General features: G+C 47.3%; 1 protein-coding gene across 5 annotated transcripts; it reads right to left on the bottom strand.

Annotated features, from left to right (window-relative positions):
- Positions 1-2625: 2625 nt before the first annotated feature.
- Positions 2626-14325, bottom strand: LOC125082610 (melanoma antigen preferentially expressed in tumors-like). 5 transcript variants are annotated; one of them, XM_047698402.1, is made up of 6 exons: positions 14221-14325; positions 13490-13597; positions 7378-7441; positions 5808-6127; positions 4786-5394; positions 2816-3677 (listed from the first exon to the last, which is right to left on the bottom strand). In XM_047698402.1, the coding sequence occupies exons 3-6, from the start codon at positions 7408-7410 to the stop codon at positions 3101-3103; spliced, it is 1539 nt and encodes a 512-aa protein (XP_047554358.1). In that variant the 5' UTR covers positions 7411-7441; positions 13490-13597; positions 14221-14325; the 3' UTR covers positions 2816-3100. The 5 variants fall into 5 exon arrangements, with proteins under 5 accessions (XP_047554361.1, XP_047554362.1, XP_047554358.1 ...); XM_047698404.1 differs by lacking the exon at positions 14221-14325 and adding an exon at positions 14163-14181; XM_047698406.1 differs by lacking the exon at positions 7378-7441 and having other exon boundaries at positions 2627-3677.
- Positions 14326-16859: the final 2534 nt, after the last annotated feature.

The following is a 16859-nucleotide window of genomic DNA, read 5'->3' as shown; positions in this document are numbered from 1 at the left end:
TCCACTCTTTCTAAATTAATATTGACAACTCTAAGGTGTCTGGACCATCAGCCTCCCTCCTGTGAGAACCCCATGTCTGTCTCCTCTCAATGCTGAAGTTCTCTCTCCGGAGCAGCAAATGAATCTCAACCAGAATTCAGCTCAGCCTGAGGGGCCTCCATTGCTCTGTTGATTTGTCTTTTTAAGTTTCGTGGCCCAAGATCACCAGGAAGATACAAGATTGGTTAGGTGCTGAAAATATGCTTCTTACAATGATTTCATGTCAGTGGCAGAGTCTGGGCTATTTCTCTCTCTTTCTGGTTGTACAGCCACACCCCTGCCCTTAACAGTAGTAGTAGCAGTAATCTGGATTTGTAGTACTGATCCAGGGGACTCCTGGATGGCTCTGTCAGTTGAGAGTTCAACTCTTGATATCAGCTCAGGTCTTGATCCCAGAGTCTTGACTTCAAGTCCTGTGTTGGGCTCTACATTGGGTGGAGCCTACCCTTAAAAAAGAAAAAAAAAAAACAAAAACTACTATTGATCTGTATTTTGGGTCAAGTCAGCAATTAGAAAGCCACACTTTCTAATGACCCAGAGACTCCTATCTTCCCCAACACGGACTTCATCTGTGTGGACCCTCTACCACCAGCAGTCACTACCTCCCTAAGCCCTTTATATGGCCTTCCTTACTGAAGAGCACTCTCCCCAACCAATCCCAGCTTTTAAAAACCTCATTGTCTTGATACCATGTCTCTTGGAATATTTTGATGGCAAAGTCTAAATTCTGAGTAAAGCATCTTGCCAGATTTCTCCCTCAGATGAGGTCTCCAGGCCAGATAGAGTCCTGACTGTATGACAGCCTGCTTTAAAAAGCAAGATTCAGGGGCGCCTGGGTGGCTCAGTGGGGTAAGCCTCTGCCTTCAGCTCAGGTCATGATCTCAGGGTCTTGGGATCTGAGCCTTGCACTGGGCTCTCTGCTCAGCAGGGAGCCTGCTTCCCCCACCCCTGCCTGCCTCTCTGCCTACTTGTGATTTCTGTCAAATGAATAAAATCTTAAAAAAAAAATAAAAAGCAAGATGCATTGTTGACTTCTGCTCTTCTATAATTCTATAATCATCACTCTCCTGCATGAGGCCATTAATAACCAGGGCACACCAATGCATGATTTTCATATTAGTCCATAGGTAAATCTCACCATGTCATTACAGAGTATTGTCTCTATTTTGTGACCTAGGAGCCCAACACCAAATTAACGTGATGCTTTTTTTTTTTTTTTTAATCTTCCTCCCAGAGAACCTGTCCTTTTTGTAAACTTTTCCTCAAATCCTAGAACTGCTGGTTTCCCATTCTGGAAATTAGTCCCTGTAACTTGGGCCTATGTGAGGGATGCTAGGGCAAGGTGCATGTCAGGAAAAAATGAGGTATTTTCCTGAACTCCCTTTTTGGTACATTCCATCAATTACACAGATTGTTTTCTGCAGAAAAGGCAAAATGTGTTTCCCAAACTGAAGAGCGCATTTCTGGTTCTTTGAGTGTAGGATAGGAAGCTGGAAGGCAGAAGAGGGTAACGGCTATAGGAAGAGATTGGAGAGCCAGTTGTGTGTGGCAAAAGAGGAAGGTGTGGATACCCAGCCAGTACAGTGTCCCATGTGCAGACACAGGTGTGCAGTTGCCCCTGCACACACATGACTAGCATTGAATGAGCAGCAGTGGAAGAGCAAGCAGGGCTGACTTGCTTAAGCTCAAGGAAATGTGCAGATGGAGCCGTGCCCTGGGCCTTGTGTGGTCTTCTCTCCAGGTATATCTCTGGGAGGCCATGCAGTGAGGGAGGCGAGGCAGCCTAGGGCCAGGATGCAGGGATGTGGGGACAGGGAGCTCTCTTGTTCATTGGACAGCCAGCTTCCCATGGACCATGGGGTCTGACCCCACAATGTGACATCATCTCTTCATTTGGATGATTGGTCTCACAGGGTGTCCCCTCCACACCCCAATTCCCAAGTCTGACATTTACCTGCTTCCAACCAAATGTTCCCCAAGACATAGTAAGGGTTTGCTTATTCATTCTTAGGACCCAAATCTACCGCATCTTCCTTGCTCAGAGTTGGCTTACTACCTTTGATAGGGAGGAAGGTAGATTTTCTGGAAAGTCAAACTCACATTGATGTGACCTAGTCCCTGCAAAAAGAGGTCATATTTTTAATTTGGGAAACAAATACTAAACCAATGTCATGTATCTATATGATTTTACCATTCCACTAAAAGAAATTTAGATATTTTTACTGACCACAACTAATAGAATTCGAGAGAGGACTGGACCTGGTGGGAAGATAGGATGGGCTGGTAAGGCCCAGTCCAGCTCATCTGCTGGGTGTACATCCCCTCTAGTACTGGGGACCTGAATTTTACACAGTAAAGCCCTACCTTGGTACAGCCAAAGGCCAGGGATGGAGACTTTGGATCCATTGGGGAGGAGCGCTCAAGTCCAGAGTCTTAGCAGAGTTAAAAAAGCATTTTTCCTGCAGTGGTGCTATTGACCTCCTAGTATGTTCCAGGTCCTGAGGATGCACTTTGTATGTGTTGACTGCATAAACAGCCATAGAAATTAAATGAGGAAGTAACAAGTTTGCCAGAGATAGGAGCCAAATGGAGGAATGATAAATGGTGCTGTGAATTCCTGGGGCCGAACCTCACCCAGCTTAGTGTCTGAGCATCATGGATGCTATGCCTTCTTGTTTAATCAGGAACTGCAGTTTCCTGAGGTTTAAACTGGAGATATGCTTCATGGAGCACAGAGGACACCAGATGGTTGACACTGAGGTTCTCTTTATTTCTGACCATGTCTTTACAACCATTCAGGCAGGGGTAACTCCCACATCTATCGCCCAAACCCGAATCTCCCTCTAGAAATTCAGATTCATATTTCTAATGCTAGAAGATGCATCTCTCCAAAGATCCTATTAACTCCCAAGTCAACATCCCCCCCACCTGCTGAATCACCTTTCCTTTTCCTGCTCACATGGGGCAGATTTTCTGAAACTGTGGCTTCCGTGCTGCTTTAAGATACACTTACCCTGGGCTTCTGTGCCCAGAATAAAGCCTATGATATGTGTATATCCAGCTAGGCAGGCATATAACAGGGGCACAGAATGGGCTCTGGGTCATAGAAGGTCCTGTCACCACAGTGAGGACAGGGGTTGGCACTGAACCAGACCATGCCTGGCCGCCCAAACTCCTGCAGCATTTGCTTCAGCCTGGCGTGCAGCTGGGCAAGTCTGCCCAGGTGAAGGGTGCCACGGACGTCTTCGTAACTCTCCAAGGGGGCTGGATACAGCACATGACTCAGCTTGCTCAGCCCGATGGTGTGGCGCAGCAGGTTCTCTAGGACGGCCATGGAGATGGGGTTTCCACAGAAGCTGAAGGTTGTGAGCTGGGAGCAGCGGCCCAGAGCAGGCAGGATGACAGTGAACTGGGAGTCCATGATCCCACACTCATCTAAGTCCAGGTCCTGGAGGGTGGCGGAGGCTCTCTCTATCAGAACTTGGAGAGGTGCAGGACTCATATTGGTCAGGTTGACCCCACTGAGACCCAGGTCCTTAAGCTGACTGACGTTCAGGTGCTGGGACAGATGTGTCAAGTCAGATTCCGAAAGCAGGCAATTAGTTATTGACAGGGTCTCTAGGGGGGTCTTCAGGCAGCTGGGGAGAGACAAAGCAGTTAGTTCTGGGGCATGGAGGTAGTGGGCAGAGGGACATGGGGATGACTCAGGCCTCAAGGAAAGATAGGCCCATTACACCCAGACCCAGGGCTTTAACAGATGACGGTCAAGCCCCAGGACGCCACCTGGGGAAAAAAGGACTCCAGTCCATCCAAGTTTCAGGGGAGTCTCTTCTCCATTACTCATTTTCTGGGTGATTTGGTCAAGTAAAGGAAATCTCAAGTACCCCCTGTGCTGTCAAATGCAGCATAGCATGTCCCTCAGAGGTGCTGTGAGTATCAACTAATCCAACAATGTGAGGCACTTGGAGGGAAGCCTGGCCCCATGTCTCCAGTAAGGAAAGGAATTGGTACTGGGAAACAGGACTAGAAATGCTTTCAACTCAGGCTTCCTTCTGGCTGCTTCTATGACCCCAGTCTTTGGTACCTGTTTCTGATGAGGCTAATGGGAGATGTGCACAAAGAGCTAAACTGGGCAAGGCCTGGCAACATGCCACCTGCAGGGCCTAACATAGATCACTGTATCATCCACGTACCAGCTATCACCTTCCGCAAGTCTTCACTCCTGCTCCCTTCCCCTCACCCCCCGCCCCCCAGAATCAGGCATTCCCACCCTATTGCCTTATGTGGAACCCAGAGCAACCCTTTACAGAGAGGGAATTGGAGGCAGGTTTGGAGGGATAGACTCAGGTTGACAAAGCTGCCAAGCGCAGAACTTATGATCTGAAACTTTACGTCAGATATGCCTTCCCTTCACCAACACTCTCAAGTTTAGTTATTTTTGATCATCATAATGTAGACATCATTTTCTCAGAAAGAATTCCCAAAGATGTCCTCACCGCCACAGAGCCCCCCTTATACAGATTCCTAACTAGGAGCCCCTTTGGATAGTATTTATCCTAGCTCATACCTCCCACCTCTATCTGGGAGGTTATCTGACAACATGCATGGAGACAGAGCAGGGACAGTGTGTGGACCTTCTAGAAACTCATACTGCATCTGGCACTGTCGATGGAAGATGCCCATTATCATTTATTGAAATAAAGAAGGGGTTATGCTGGACTGCCAAGAAACTTCACAATCCCTCACCTGAGCACCTGGTCCAGACGGTCTTCCAGGAAGGAGATAGAGTCCAAATAGAGCTCCTCAAGGTGGTGCAGCCTGAGGAACTGAGCAGTGAATTGGTTGACACAGTGCTCCTCCTTCGCCGGGGTGGTGTGGGAAGACATGTGGATGTGCGAGAGGAGGAGCCTGCGCAAACTGCCCATCTGACCCAGAAGTGGAGCAAACTTCCCCAGTGTGGACAGTTTCCAGGTGCAATTCACTTCCAAATCCTGGATCGAGTCCAGCTGTACAATTTTCAGGATCTTCTTGATGTTCTGTATGGGCATTGCGAAAATCTTCAGCTTCTTACAGCACAGGTGCAGCAGACCCTTCCTCTGCTGGACTTTCTGGATGAGGTAGGCGAGGGACTCATCAGGGGTACCTTCCTTGAGGCAAAGGTCTATCAGCACCTCCACAGGAGCCAAGGGTGGCTTGGGCCCTGGCTTGCAACCATCCACTTTTAGCTTCTTCTTCATGGGCTGGGCCACCTCTGGCTCCAACAGGGAATACATACTGGCCCTCGTCCCAGACCACACGGTCCAGAAGTCCTGATGAGCATTCTTCCGTAAATCTAGCACCTGCAGTTTCCACCTCCTGCACGGAAGATAGGAGACAGACCGAGATGCTTTCAAATCAATGGGGAATAAGACTTGAGTCTCAGGATTGAGGCAAGGCCCAGATGCCTGACCTGCACTTTTATTCCATACCCTTGGATGTCAGTGGCTCCTTGGGCTACTGGGATCCTTCCTTCTTGGTCCCCACTTGCAGTACCTCTAAGTGCCACCAGGAGAAGATGGACAACTTGTTCCTTTGGTCACCTCTGCATCTCAATCAGCCTTTCATTTCTATAGCCTGTTCCTAGAGTGACCCCAGAGATAGCCCCAAGGCTTCTCTGAGCTTCCTCACAAAAGCCTCTGGCCCACCCTGTGGCTTTGCACCTTCCCATGAACCCATCTCTATCTTGCTTGGGACCCCAGGGCCCTCCCAGGCTATGGGATCACCCTCACCTGGGGCGAACCTCCTGGGCAAGCAGGACGTCAAGGCCATCGAGTGCAGCTTGGAAGGTCTCCTGGTGGGGCTGCTGCTCCTTCATCAAGGCCCCCAAAGGGAGGCAGGTAAAAGGCCAGGCCTGCACCATCACCTTCAGGATCTCGCTGTACCTCCCAGCAAAGGCCGCCGTGAACAGTGGTGGGAAGAGCTCCATAGGCAGCACTTCCAGAGCGGCAATGGCTGAGGCCTGGTCCCTCAGCAGGCTCTGACCTGCCAGGTCCAGAAGTCTGGGTGGGGCTGGCATGCTCATCCTGATGAATCTGCTCCGAAAAGAATCCTGGCGAAATATTCAGGGAACAAGGCTGAGTGCTAGCAACCCCATTATCCCTCCATCCTTGAGAGAAACCAACTCAAGGCCAAAGTCACTCTCTGGCAATAGTTGGGAGTCCTCCATTTACCCCAATTCTGTTCTTGGCTAGGTGGCCACAAAGCCACAGCTTTGCCCCTGCTGGCTCTAGATGTTCATCTTTCCAGGCCTTGATGGGGGAGCAAGATCACCACAGGTCCCATACCATATCCAGCTACTGCAACATTTAATTCTAGTCCCACTGTAGAGTTAGTACTGAGGAACCTGAAAAACGACCCCATCCCTTTTAGGGAAAAGTTGCTGATTATCCCAAGTACTGCACATATACAGAAATAAGAAACTATCACGTGGCCCAAAATGAGGCCCTTCTCAGCTCTAATAAATAACCCAGACATGAAAGATTAAGGAACATGTGGACAAGGAGTACCATAAATTTTCAACTGTAAAAGTAGCATAATAGTACTCTACAGCATATGGAAGTTGGGGATGAAAAAAATATATACTATTTCAAGACAATTTTATTATATGTCTCTCCTACAAATATGAGAATTACTAAGAGAATACAGAGCTCACATTCAGAACAAAGCCTCCACTTTTAAAATTATTCCATAAAATATTTTTTTCTCCTGTGGGATATATTTAAGCTTTTAGTTTCTTATTTTTCTAAAAAAGCTTAACTTGTAAAACCACAAAACAATGAACTATATGAACTATAATTACTGAACAAAAACTAAATACTTAAAATGTCATAAAAAATTCCAACTAATCAGAGGTCTTTCATTTCCCCCCAAAATCTCTCTGGTTAAGAAATATCATAAATGTCTATAAAATGGCATACACCAAAGCAGAAATCAAAATTTCTGAGATTAAGGCAAAACTGCATTTTGAGGCAAAAGCAAAGCCTGCTCATTCATACTATGTGGCTGAGGGCAGTACGATGGCAGCATCCCAAGCTTAGGGCTCCTGCTTCACCAGAAATGTGTATGGTGCAGGGAGGAATCTGCTCAGACTTCAGGGTCTCACCTCTGGCTCCTCAGAAGCTATATTATCTTTTCTGGCTACACCTTCCTTTTTCAGATCCTAGCTTAAATTTTCAACTGAAAGCACGATGTTATTATCACTGGATCCCCATCTAGTTAATCCAGATTGAGTTTACCTTCTCCATACAACTGACTGAAGAATATGCCCCATTCATGAGAGAAAAAGAAAATAAAACCAACCTGGAGGTATACTTGGGGGAGTTTTGGCCACATCAGTATAATTCAAATGTTCAAGTTAAGACAGCTTTATGCAGATAGTGGTGTTAACCCAAAAGAAAAAGAAATAAAATAAAATAAAATTCCAAAATATCAAGTAGTCACTTACACTTTGTTACCGAAAACTGCAAAACATGTGTGCATTCATAGAAGAACAGATGTACAATTAAGGGGTGGCTGGTCTTCCAGATTTTGAGGATCAAGACTTCCCTGAAGGAAGTCAGGTCAAAATTACGAGAAGTTGGCCAGGAAAAGGGAGGGGGCAAGGCTGTTTGTAATGGGACCATGGGAAATAACCAAGACTAGGAAAAATACATTTAATTTTGTTTGAGGATCTCAGACTTTTATGGCTACTTTAAACCCAAGAGCAGGGAGGCTATCCACTCTTCTTCCTAGAAGATTTCCTCCCAGAAGGCTGAGATCAGCTCAGCAAAATGGATGGAGAAGATTCAACATAGGAATCTGGGCTACAGAGAGGTCAGAACCCTACTGGCAACCAAACCCACAACTCGACTAGTCAAATTCTAACAGCCACTGAGGGGTTAGAGTCATGAGCTCTTTGGGCTCTTAAAGGCAGGGAGAGAAATAAGCATGAGCTAAATGCATGTCTCCTTGTCATCAAGATGCTGCCACCAGAGGACTTCCTCTTTAGGCTCAAGTGTCCTCTTCCACATCCTGACCCTTCAAAGGCAGAGCCAGTCTGGGCATTTCCCAGGGGCTTTGGCCCCAAATGTGATCTCCAAAGGCCCCTTCTGAAGTATATATTGACAACTGTCATTTCCTCATTCCTAGGAAACAACTAATATAAATACAGCTTCAAAAAGTCCCTTCTGGTCCCATCCCTATCCAGCTGGATGTCCCTATCCAGCTTTTTTATTATTCCCATTCTTCTGAGACAGTGCCACTAGGAACAGGAATAAAACTTTTCCTTCTCTCTGTATTAAGCTCAGTACCCAAATACCAACACTTTTTCCTCACAGAATTTGAAGCTATATTTGACATTTAAGTATCTGCCAAATTTAGGGATGATTCCCATGCTGGGCTGGATCACATTGATGGTTCTGACATTTTAGAACACAGAGAACCTCTCCACACAAAGAATTCTCCAGGCTATTCTTTAACCCTTGCATTATGATGCCCAAACAATTCTTCTATACCACTGGTGAGGAGATTGGGATTCATTCTCTGAAGGATGCTATCCACTTAGTATCATCATAGAGACTGTTTTCTCCAAATTTCTGTCACCCATATCAGCAGGCTTTGTGTCAAATAAGGTTAAACTAGAATGTGCTCTATGGGCATTTTAGCCCGCAGACAATCACCATTATCAATCAGCTGCAAGAGACTGAGATTAGTAACGAGATAATCGTAAATGTCCCTGATGACTAAGCAGTAACTGAGCACAGAAACGGTGCTCTGGAACTTTTCATCCAAACTTCTCAACCTTTGCAGGAAATTTAAAGTTCACTGTTAATTTTATTTTTAGCCCAGTGAATCGGGACCCCACTCCCCGGAGGGAGTAATTGATAGACACCTTCAGGCAAGGGGTTTGTCCTGGTGAAGATCTGCCTCACCAAGTGGATGGACAATCTCATTGTTAGAGACACCTGACTGACAGACTTCAACTGGACCTCAGCGAAACAGGACAACTGCCTAAGTCCAAGCTTGGGAACGGTCTGTGGGAACCCAGGGTCTAGGAGATCCAAGGAGGCAGAAGTGACCACTGTCTTCAGATCTAAAAATGTTTAGTATGAGCCAAACATCCTTCCCTTGTGAGGTAAGTCCTACTCCTCCGTCCACCTCCATGCAGAGCCTTTGGATCAGGGGACACGCTGTGGGGTTGGAAGCAGGAGCACTGGGAACACATCTATATGAAGGGCTGTCCTTCCCGCACAAGATCAGGACTGGCTCAGGACAACTCTCACAGCCAAGGTCTGAATTTGAAGAATGTTTCAATTGCATCCTGGTCACCTTTTCTCATGGTCTTCATTTGCTACCTAGGCCAGAGCATCCCCTGAGCTCATTAGAGTGGGTGTCCTGAAACCACCTTTTTCATTCACAGAATTCCAACTGGGATCGCAGAGCATCATCTACCTTACTGGGGCCTTTAGAATGTTTCTATACATCTGCCCTGTGCCACCTGGGCAGCACTCTGTGTCCCTGGAATGTCAGCCCACCTCTCTTGGAGCCTGGGGTGTGGCCATGCTGGGAATACCTTCCCATTGTATCAACCAAAATCAAGGAATTTTTCCCAGTTCTACTGAGCATGATAATCAGAGAACATGACAAGCCACAAGGTGCAGAAAGAAAATAAGCCCATCTGTTTTCTAGATCTAAGGGGCTCCAGGAATGCTGGAAGAAGACCCTTCCTGAGTTCCAGAGAAAAGACCTCAACTCTGCTGGTCTGGAGGGTCAGCAGGCTAATGAGAAGCTAGGAGCCCAGTCCTAATGCAGCAGCCCACCTCAGGCTCCCTTGAAGCAGCCCTTGGACAGACAAGATTTCATGTGGTATCCAATTCATCTCTGAAATTTCCCTCTGGTGTCACATCTCTCCTTACCCTGAAATATTTTGCTCTCTGTGCCTTTTTAAAAACTGAAGGTCTCTCTTGGACCTCCCTGCGCCTTCCTGTATTCAACAAGATATGGTTTCACTTCAGATCCAGTAACATCTAGACCTAAACAAGAGATTGTCCCTCTTTCCTCCCCACCAGGAGGACCTTCCCGATCTCCTGATCACTCTAGCTCTAGCCAGTTATTCCTGGGGAAGTGCTTCTGGAGGCATGATGGGGGAAGGGGAAGCTGAGGACTCACTCTAATCTGGGAAGCAGAAGGAGGAACTGAACTGGGTATGGCCCAGAACATCCAATGTGGGGCCCAGCATGAAGGAGGAGGAAATGTCAGCACAGCAGGAGGCCCAGTCCTCTGGCACCCACAGAGCTGTGTCCCTTAAAGGGTGGAGACTTGTGTCTGAGACCACCCAGGGGCACTGGAGCCCTGAGTGAGGTGCCAGTAGCTATGTGTGTGTATGTGTCCCTTTAGCTCAAGGACACAGAATCAGTCCAATGGAGAGTCTGGGGAGGAGAGAAAGTGGCAAGCACTAATCCTGGAGGCAAAGGTGACAGAGAGATTCAAAGAGGAGAGGGCTCGAGCCTCAGCATTCAGCTCTTGGGATTTTGCTCTTCAGCCTCCTTACCTTTCACAGCCTCATCAGACTGAGAACTGTGCTTCTGAAAACAGAAAGAGAGAAAGGGGTCTGGTACTATGTCCCTGTCATCCAAAGGGTCCTCAAACCTTTCACTCTAAGCCATAAGAAGGCCATGGTGGCTCTGAGCAAAACCAGATACAACAGGTTATCAGGCACTTTCCACTGGGGTTTGTTCCACTAGAGTGAGAGCAATGATCCTCGGGGTTCCAGGAACACAGACCTTACACTTGGTGGGAAAAATCCCCTATGCGCTAAGATGAGGGCTGACAGGAGGCACTGGGGCAGGGTGGACATGTTCACAGGAATGTCTCCAGACCAGCTAACCCTTCCTCCCCATATCCAGATACACTTTCTATTCTTAATCCTTGATTTACTCAAAAACATTTACTGAATGCCACAGACAATGCATTCTATTGAGCAAACAAATGAAAAAGCAGCAAGCTGAAAAACAAATCAATCAGAGGTTGACTGCTTTGCACGGTAGTGCTGGGCCATAAAAATGACAGTGCAAGATGAAACTACATAAAGCCTTCTTAAGAATCCACAAAGTTCTGTCTCTCGACCTACTTGTGATCTCTCTCTGTCAAATAAATAAAATCTTAAAAAATAAAAAGAATCCACAGTTATGGTTTTTCAGTGGCCATTCAAAAACTGTTTTTTGCCAACCATTAAGAATTCTCTTTCTATTCATTATAAATATGTTAAGAAACTAATAAAATAGCAAAACTACTATTAGTATGTTGATTTTAAACACTGAAAATTAAACTACTTCTCTGCAAAAAAATGCATCAAGAGTAATTTTAACATTGCTTATGGTTCTTCTTATATAACTTTTGGTACAGAGTGAGCACCTTTCCTATGCCCTGGAGAACTGTCACGCTGCTTTCTAAGTTTGGATAGACTTCCAATATTTATTCCTTCATGCTTCCAATGTCATGACATATTTTTGAGAGAGTTCCTTTAGTGTGAAGACTTCTGCCAGAATCACTTCCTCTGAGAAATCTTCATCCTTTTGTCACAGTCATACTCTCCCTTCACACTTCTCTGGGAACTGGAGAATGTGAGTTTGAAGCTGGATTTAGAATCACAATGATGAATAAAAAGAGTTGGAAGTTATCAAAGTAGTTCATTTCTCTAGCCTCTAGTTTCTCTCTTAAAACATGAAATATCACTAACAGGGGGCTAAGACTGATTCTTCCTTTCCATATACATCAGCTGAGACTCAAGAGGGTGATATACTTGCACCCATGTCACAGAGAAGGCCATGGGAGGGGGCAGAGGAATAAGGCCCCTGGCTGCTGGTCCAGGGCTTTATATGGCTGTCACTTATGCCAGCCTAATGGGAATGTGCCTAGAGAAACCACCTGAAAATGGGAACATTCCACCCTCTATGTGTGTCAGCAATGGACAAGGTCAGAGAACATGTCTCTACTCAGACATCACCCACCACAGTCCAGGGAGTCAGCAGGTCTTTACTCTGCTGAGAGCCATGGGCCCTGCCAGGCATCCAGAAGGATAGGTTGGGGAGGGGTGCAATATTCCCAGGAAGAAATCAGAAAGGCCTGAGGCCTTGAAGCACCTCAGCTTACCAGCTCTGTCTCCCCAGTAAAGCAGGCTCAGGACAATTCCTGGGAGGACACATCTCCCTACCCTGCATATCCCTGGCTATATCAAGTAAGAAAATTTGCGGCTGGAGTGTCACTCACAGGATGTGAGGCACACAGATGCACATGTGGGCCTCCCCTTCATGTGGGACAATGGATAAGAAGGGAGGCCAGAGAAGCAGAGGGGCCACAGGAGGCAGAGCTCTGGGGCATCTCTACCATGGCCTGGTCATGCTCTGATCATCCTCTTTGCTCTCTGCACAGGTGAGGGGCACTACGGAGGGGAACTTCAGGCAGCCCAGAGTTGATCCTTTCCTCCCTTTGCCCCAAACTCCTCTGAAGTCATGGCTTTCATGTTGACCTCTCCTCTTTGTCCTCTTCCTCTTAAGGTCCAGGGCCCAGTCTGTTCTGACACAGACACTCTCAGATTCTGTGGCTATGGGACAGAAGGTCATCATTTCCTGCTCTGGAGGCAGCAGTAATTCTGGAGTTTATAACTAGGTGTTCTGGTGTCACGAACACTCATGTGCTGCCTGACATTCCCAATGCACGAGGTTGCCCGGGGCCTCCATCCATTCTCCACCTCCATGTCAGGCCACATGGCCTCCCTGACTGCTTTGGGCTTTAGATGGAGGACTAGCTGGGCACTATTATTGTTCTCTTTTAAGAAGAAGGAGTTTTCTTTCAAGGGACCTCTTACCCTCAGGGGTCCAAGTCCACATGGAAGTGACCAAAACTCTGCTCCTGCTTGACACCAAACAGGAGTTAAGTGTCTGGTGTCTGTAGCCAGTCTAACTCCTTCACTCCAAGCAGAGGTTCTAAACATAACTATGGCTTTGAGAATGGGGTCCCCAACACACTAGAGCTAGCTCCTTCTTATAAGAAAGCAACAGGACCGGGGCACCTGGGTGGCTCAATCGGTTAAGCATCTACCTTTGGCATTAGGTCGTGATCTCAGGGTCCTGGGTTTGATTTCCCCATAGGACTCCCTGCTCAGTAGGGAGTCTGCTTCTCCTTATTCCCCCTTGTGTGCATGCTCTCTCTCTCTCAAATAAAATCTTAAAAAAACAAAACAAAACAAAACAAAACAAAACAGCAGGACAAATGCTCCACTGGGGAAATGACTGGGAAGTATACAGGTTACTCCTGCATCTTCCCTCTTGAGCATCCTCAGGACGCAGATTCCATCCAGCTCCTCGATGACAAGAAGAAAGGGAACAAAAGGGTTTCTTAACACATCTGAGAGACAGTTCGGTCACCAGCTTACCTTAAGATGTCTTCTGTCCACTCTGGTCCAGCTCAGACTGGCCTCTGGTCCTCCAGTACTTGGTTTCCCTGGTCTCCTATCCTCTCAGTCACCTCCGTCTACCCAAGTCTGAGAGCAAGAACCAAAATGCTCCAGAAACAAAGAGGCTGTGTGTTAACATGTATATTTAGCAAGCCACGGGCTCCTATGAAAATCTCTGCGAATACTGCTGAGGAAATGGAAAACCGGAGACGTGACCCTGCCCGTTCAGTGGGCATCTCCTCTAATCTCCAAATCTGACCAACAATTTCCCATGGGCTGAACGAGAGAACAACTGGAATGACAGACCCTGTGCTCTGTCAAAAGCAACCCCTCCCTCGAGGACATGGCCCACGTTCCATCCCTTCTGCCTCCCCCCCATACCCCGGCACCTCCTTAGGGACCAGATTCCTAGAGCAGCCACCCCATTTTAACTGCACACCCGTCCAACTGGTGAGAGCAAACAATGAACGCAGACGTCCGAGTTCGATGAATTGTTACGTCTGCAACTCATACGCGCGATCAGTCCTAAGGAGCAGGTAGCCGAGGCTGCCCAGAGCCAGAAGCAGCACGTTGTTTTCACTCCGACCTCTGTTGTGAAAACTCACTTTTCAGATGGAAAAAAGAAGTGGGAGTTGGGGGGAGGGCAGTTTACCAGCGATTAGTCCAAGGTCACTCCACAAGAAAGAGGAGGATCCAAGGTTTGAACTTACGTTTTCTCCAGACCGCGCACCCGCCACGTGGTCTCCCCTTCACGGAGCCTGGAGGGAAAGGAAGGCCGCTAGCTCCCCAAGCCGCCCTACCCTCGCCCGCCGGAAACAGCCTTATTTGACCAATCCTGGTTTCTCTTTTCTTGAGGGCGAAATCTCACGAGATCCTAGGATCACGAGCGGGGTTGCCCGGGGAGTCCAGGAGGGGTTTGTTTTCATAGGCTGCGCGGGGACTTGGAGGTGGGGAGCGGTGGTGCTTGTTGCCTACGCCCACCTGACTGTGCCAGGTGCCAGAATTGGGGGGGGGGGCATGAGAGTGGGGGTCGGGGACAGGGAGGATAAGGATGGGGTTAGATGAGGGTATGGAGGGTGGGATGGGGTAAGGGAGGTGGGGAATGGGGGATGGGGGTCAAGGAAATGAGGGAGGGATTGGGGGGGGTCTGTAACTCCCCACCTTCTAACCCCTCCCCCGGGCCTATGCTTATGGACCTATTTCTCTCTGTGGGGTTTGGGGTGCTGGACCCTGAGCGAGGCTCCTCGCCCAACACTAAAAAAGACGTCCTTGCCCTTGAACTGTCTAATGCTCTGTGCTACCTGGACTTTACCATTTAAGTACCCTCTGGGGGAGAGGAGACCCCTGTCAGGATTTGATTAGATTGTCCTCTTTCCAGAGCGTGCTTTCTTCACTTGCCTCCTTGGATTTGGTTTTACAGAGCTTTTTCAGAAGCCAGACTCCTGCGATTGCTCTACTCCCCTCCTCCAATCCTCAAATAACTTCAGCTTTCACTAGTCCTAAAGGCAGGGCTTCCCCTCTTTCACCAACAAATACCTTTTGACAAAGTCAGGACTAGACCGAAGGCTGAACATATGAGTGGGCCGTCGTGAGGAGGGACCAGGTCCAGGATGTTGAGGAGAGATGGAAAGCCACCCCCCCCCCCCGCCCCCCTCCTCCTGAGGCCTGGTGTTTTGGTTCTCTCAGAGGTGTGCCCTCACCCTTGGGATTTTGTGTTCCCGGTCACCAGGGGGCAGCACTGGGGAAACTGGAAGGCGGAATGTTTGCAAGGCTTGTGTCAGGTTTGGGCACCTGCTTCCTGCCGGTATGTTTGTAGGAAGAAAAGTAAGGCCTCTGGAGAGATGGCAAGTCCCAGATGGATGAGGAGTCTTTCTTGGTGAAGAGAAGAGAGAGGGGTTAAGAACAACGCGGAGGTCGACTGTACTTCAATTAAAAAAAAAAAAAAAGTGCAAGGAGGCAGCCCCATGCCTCTTTCAACCTGGCCTGAGGATCTATATTCTGTCTCATCAGACTCTGAGACTGTGTTTTTCTGGAGGGGGAGGTGGGTACTGAGTCTGGCACTGTGTCCTTGCCATGCAAGTGGTCCTAAATCTGATACCATGGGCCACAGGAATGTCGTGGTGGCTGAGAGCAACAGGGCAGTAAAGGCTGCGTAATTTTCCTGGATCTACCCTGCCATTCCCCCAGATATCCCCATGCCTGGGAGCTATGTAAGCTACACAGACAAATTAATGTATGAATACATATGTACATACAAATGAGGCTACTGCCTTGAACCCCAGTCGATCTATGATCTTCACCTAGAACAGAGCTGACTAAAAAACTCAATTTTTTCAGCTTGAATCTGGAGACACTCAGCTTCTCCTTCCCTCTGATCTTCTGGATTCATTCAACAAACATTTGTCCTTGAGTGGTGCCGATGCAAGCCTCAAGCAGATATACTCAGTCTCTGGCTCATAAGGTTTGGAGCAAAAACTAAAAAAAATAAACAAAAGCCCCAAACAAGAAGATATTGTTTTCAAGTGGCAAGTTGTAACTAACTCTTTGAAGAAAACAAGGGGGCTGATATGGAAAGTTACAAAGGCTGGCAAGGCTCCTCCTGGTTGCTCAGGATCCTTGTCTGAGGCCTGAGCAGGAAGCAACCTTAGGAGCTTAAGAGGATCCTGGACATAGGGTTCTGAGCATAGAGAAGGACTGTGCAAATCCTGATAAAGTGTTTGGCCAACTTGAGAATAGAGACTAGCTCAGAGGGGTAGGTGATGACAACAGCAGAGGGGGGGCACGAAAATGTGATCCCTTTGAAGATTGCCCATGCTTATTTTCATAATCTGATTGCTGTCTTCAGACTGACTGCAATTGGTACACTAAAAGGATGATGTCTGTAAAACTTGAAAGCAAAATGCAGGTCACATGATTGATTATATAATGCAATTCTATTCATATGAAATTAAACATGAATATACCATTCATTCATTCATTCATTCATTGCCTCAACTAATCCTTACAAATGTTTACTGTATTCCGGGGAGGGAATGAAAATTAATGGGCTCTACCTTCTGGGATATATGTAGTAAGTAGGCCAAGATGTCCAGAAGAGGGTCATTAGAATAACATTGGTTATGTTAAAACACTTTATTTATTTGAACAACTTCTATCATAATTTTTTCCTTGACCAGTGTGAAAGTAGAACTATTTTCATTTTTTAGAAACAAACAAACAAAAAAAGTCAACCTGCACTGAATTATAATCATAAAGGAGACTTTTAAAACCTTCCATGAGGGAAGAAAGGGAGGGGAATGTGTTTAAAGGAGGCTGTTCTGCTATGTGTCTGGAGCTGAGAGAGCCTGGA

Source organism: Lutra lutra, chromosome 12 (assembly GCF_902655055.1).
Source record: "Lutra lutra chromosome 12, mLutLut1.2, whole genome shotgun sequence".
In the NCBI taxonomy this organism is placed as follows: domain Eukaryota; kingdom Metazoa; phylum Chordata; class Mammalia; order Carnivora; family Mustelidae; genus Lutra; species Lutra lutra.
Note: the sequence above shows the minus strand (reverse complement) of the source record. Positions and strands in the feature narration are given on the sequence as shown.

What these genes read in the sequence shown, in the direction of transcription:
- LOC125082610 (XM_047698402.1), bottom strand. Translation starts at nt 7,410, where the DNA reads ATGTGGCCAAAACTCCCCCAAGTATACCTCCAG. An exon ending in GCCCAGGAGGTTCGCCCCAG is followed by an intron (nt 5,395 to 5,807) that starts GTGAGGGTGATC and finishes TCTTCCGTGCAG; the next exon opens with GAGGTGGAAACTGCAGGTGC. An exon ending in CGTCTGGACCAGGTGCTCAG is followed by an intron (nt 3,678 to 4,785) that starts GTGAGGGATTGT and finishes GTCTCTCCCCAG; the next exon opens with CTGCCTGAAGACCCCCCTAG.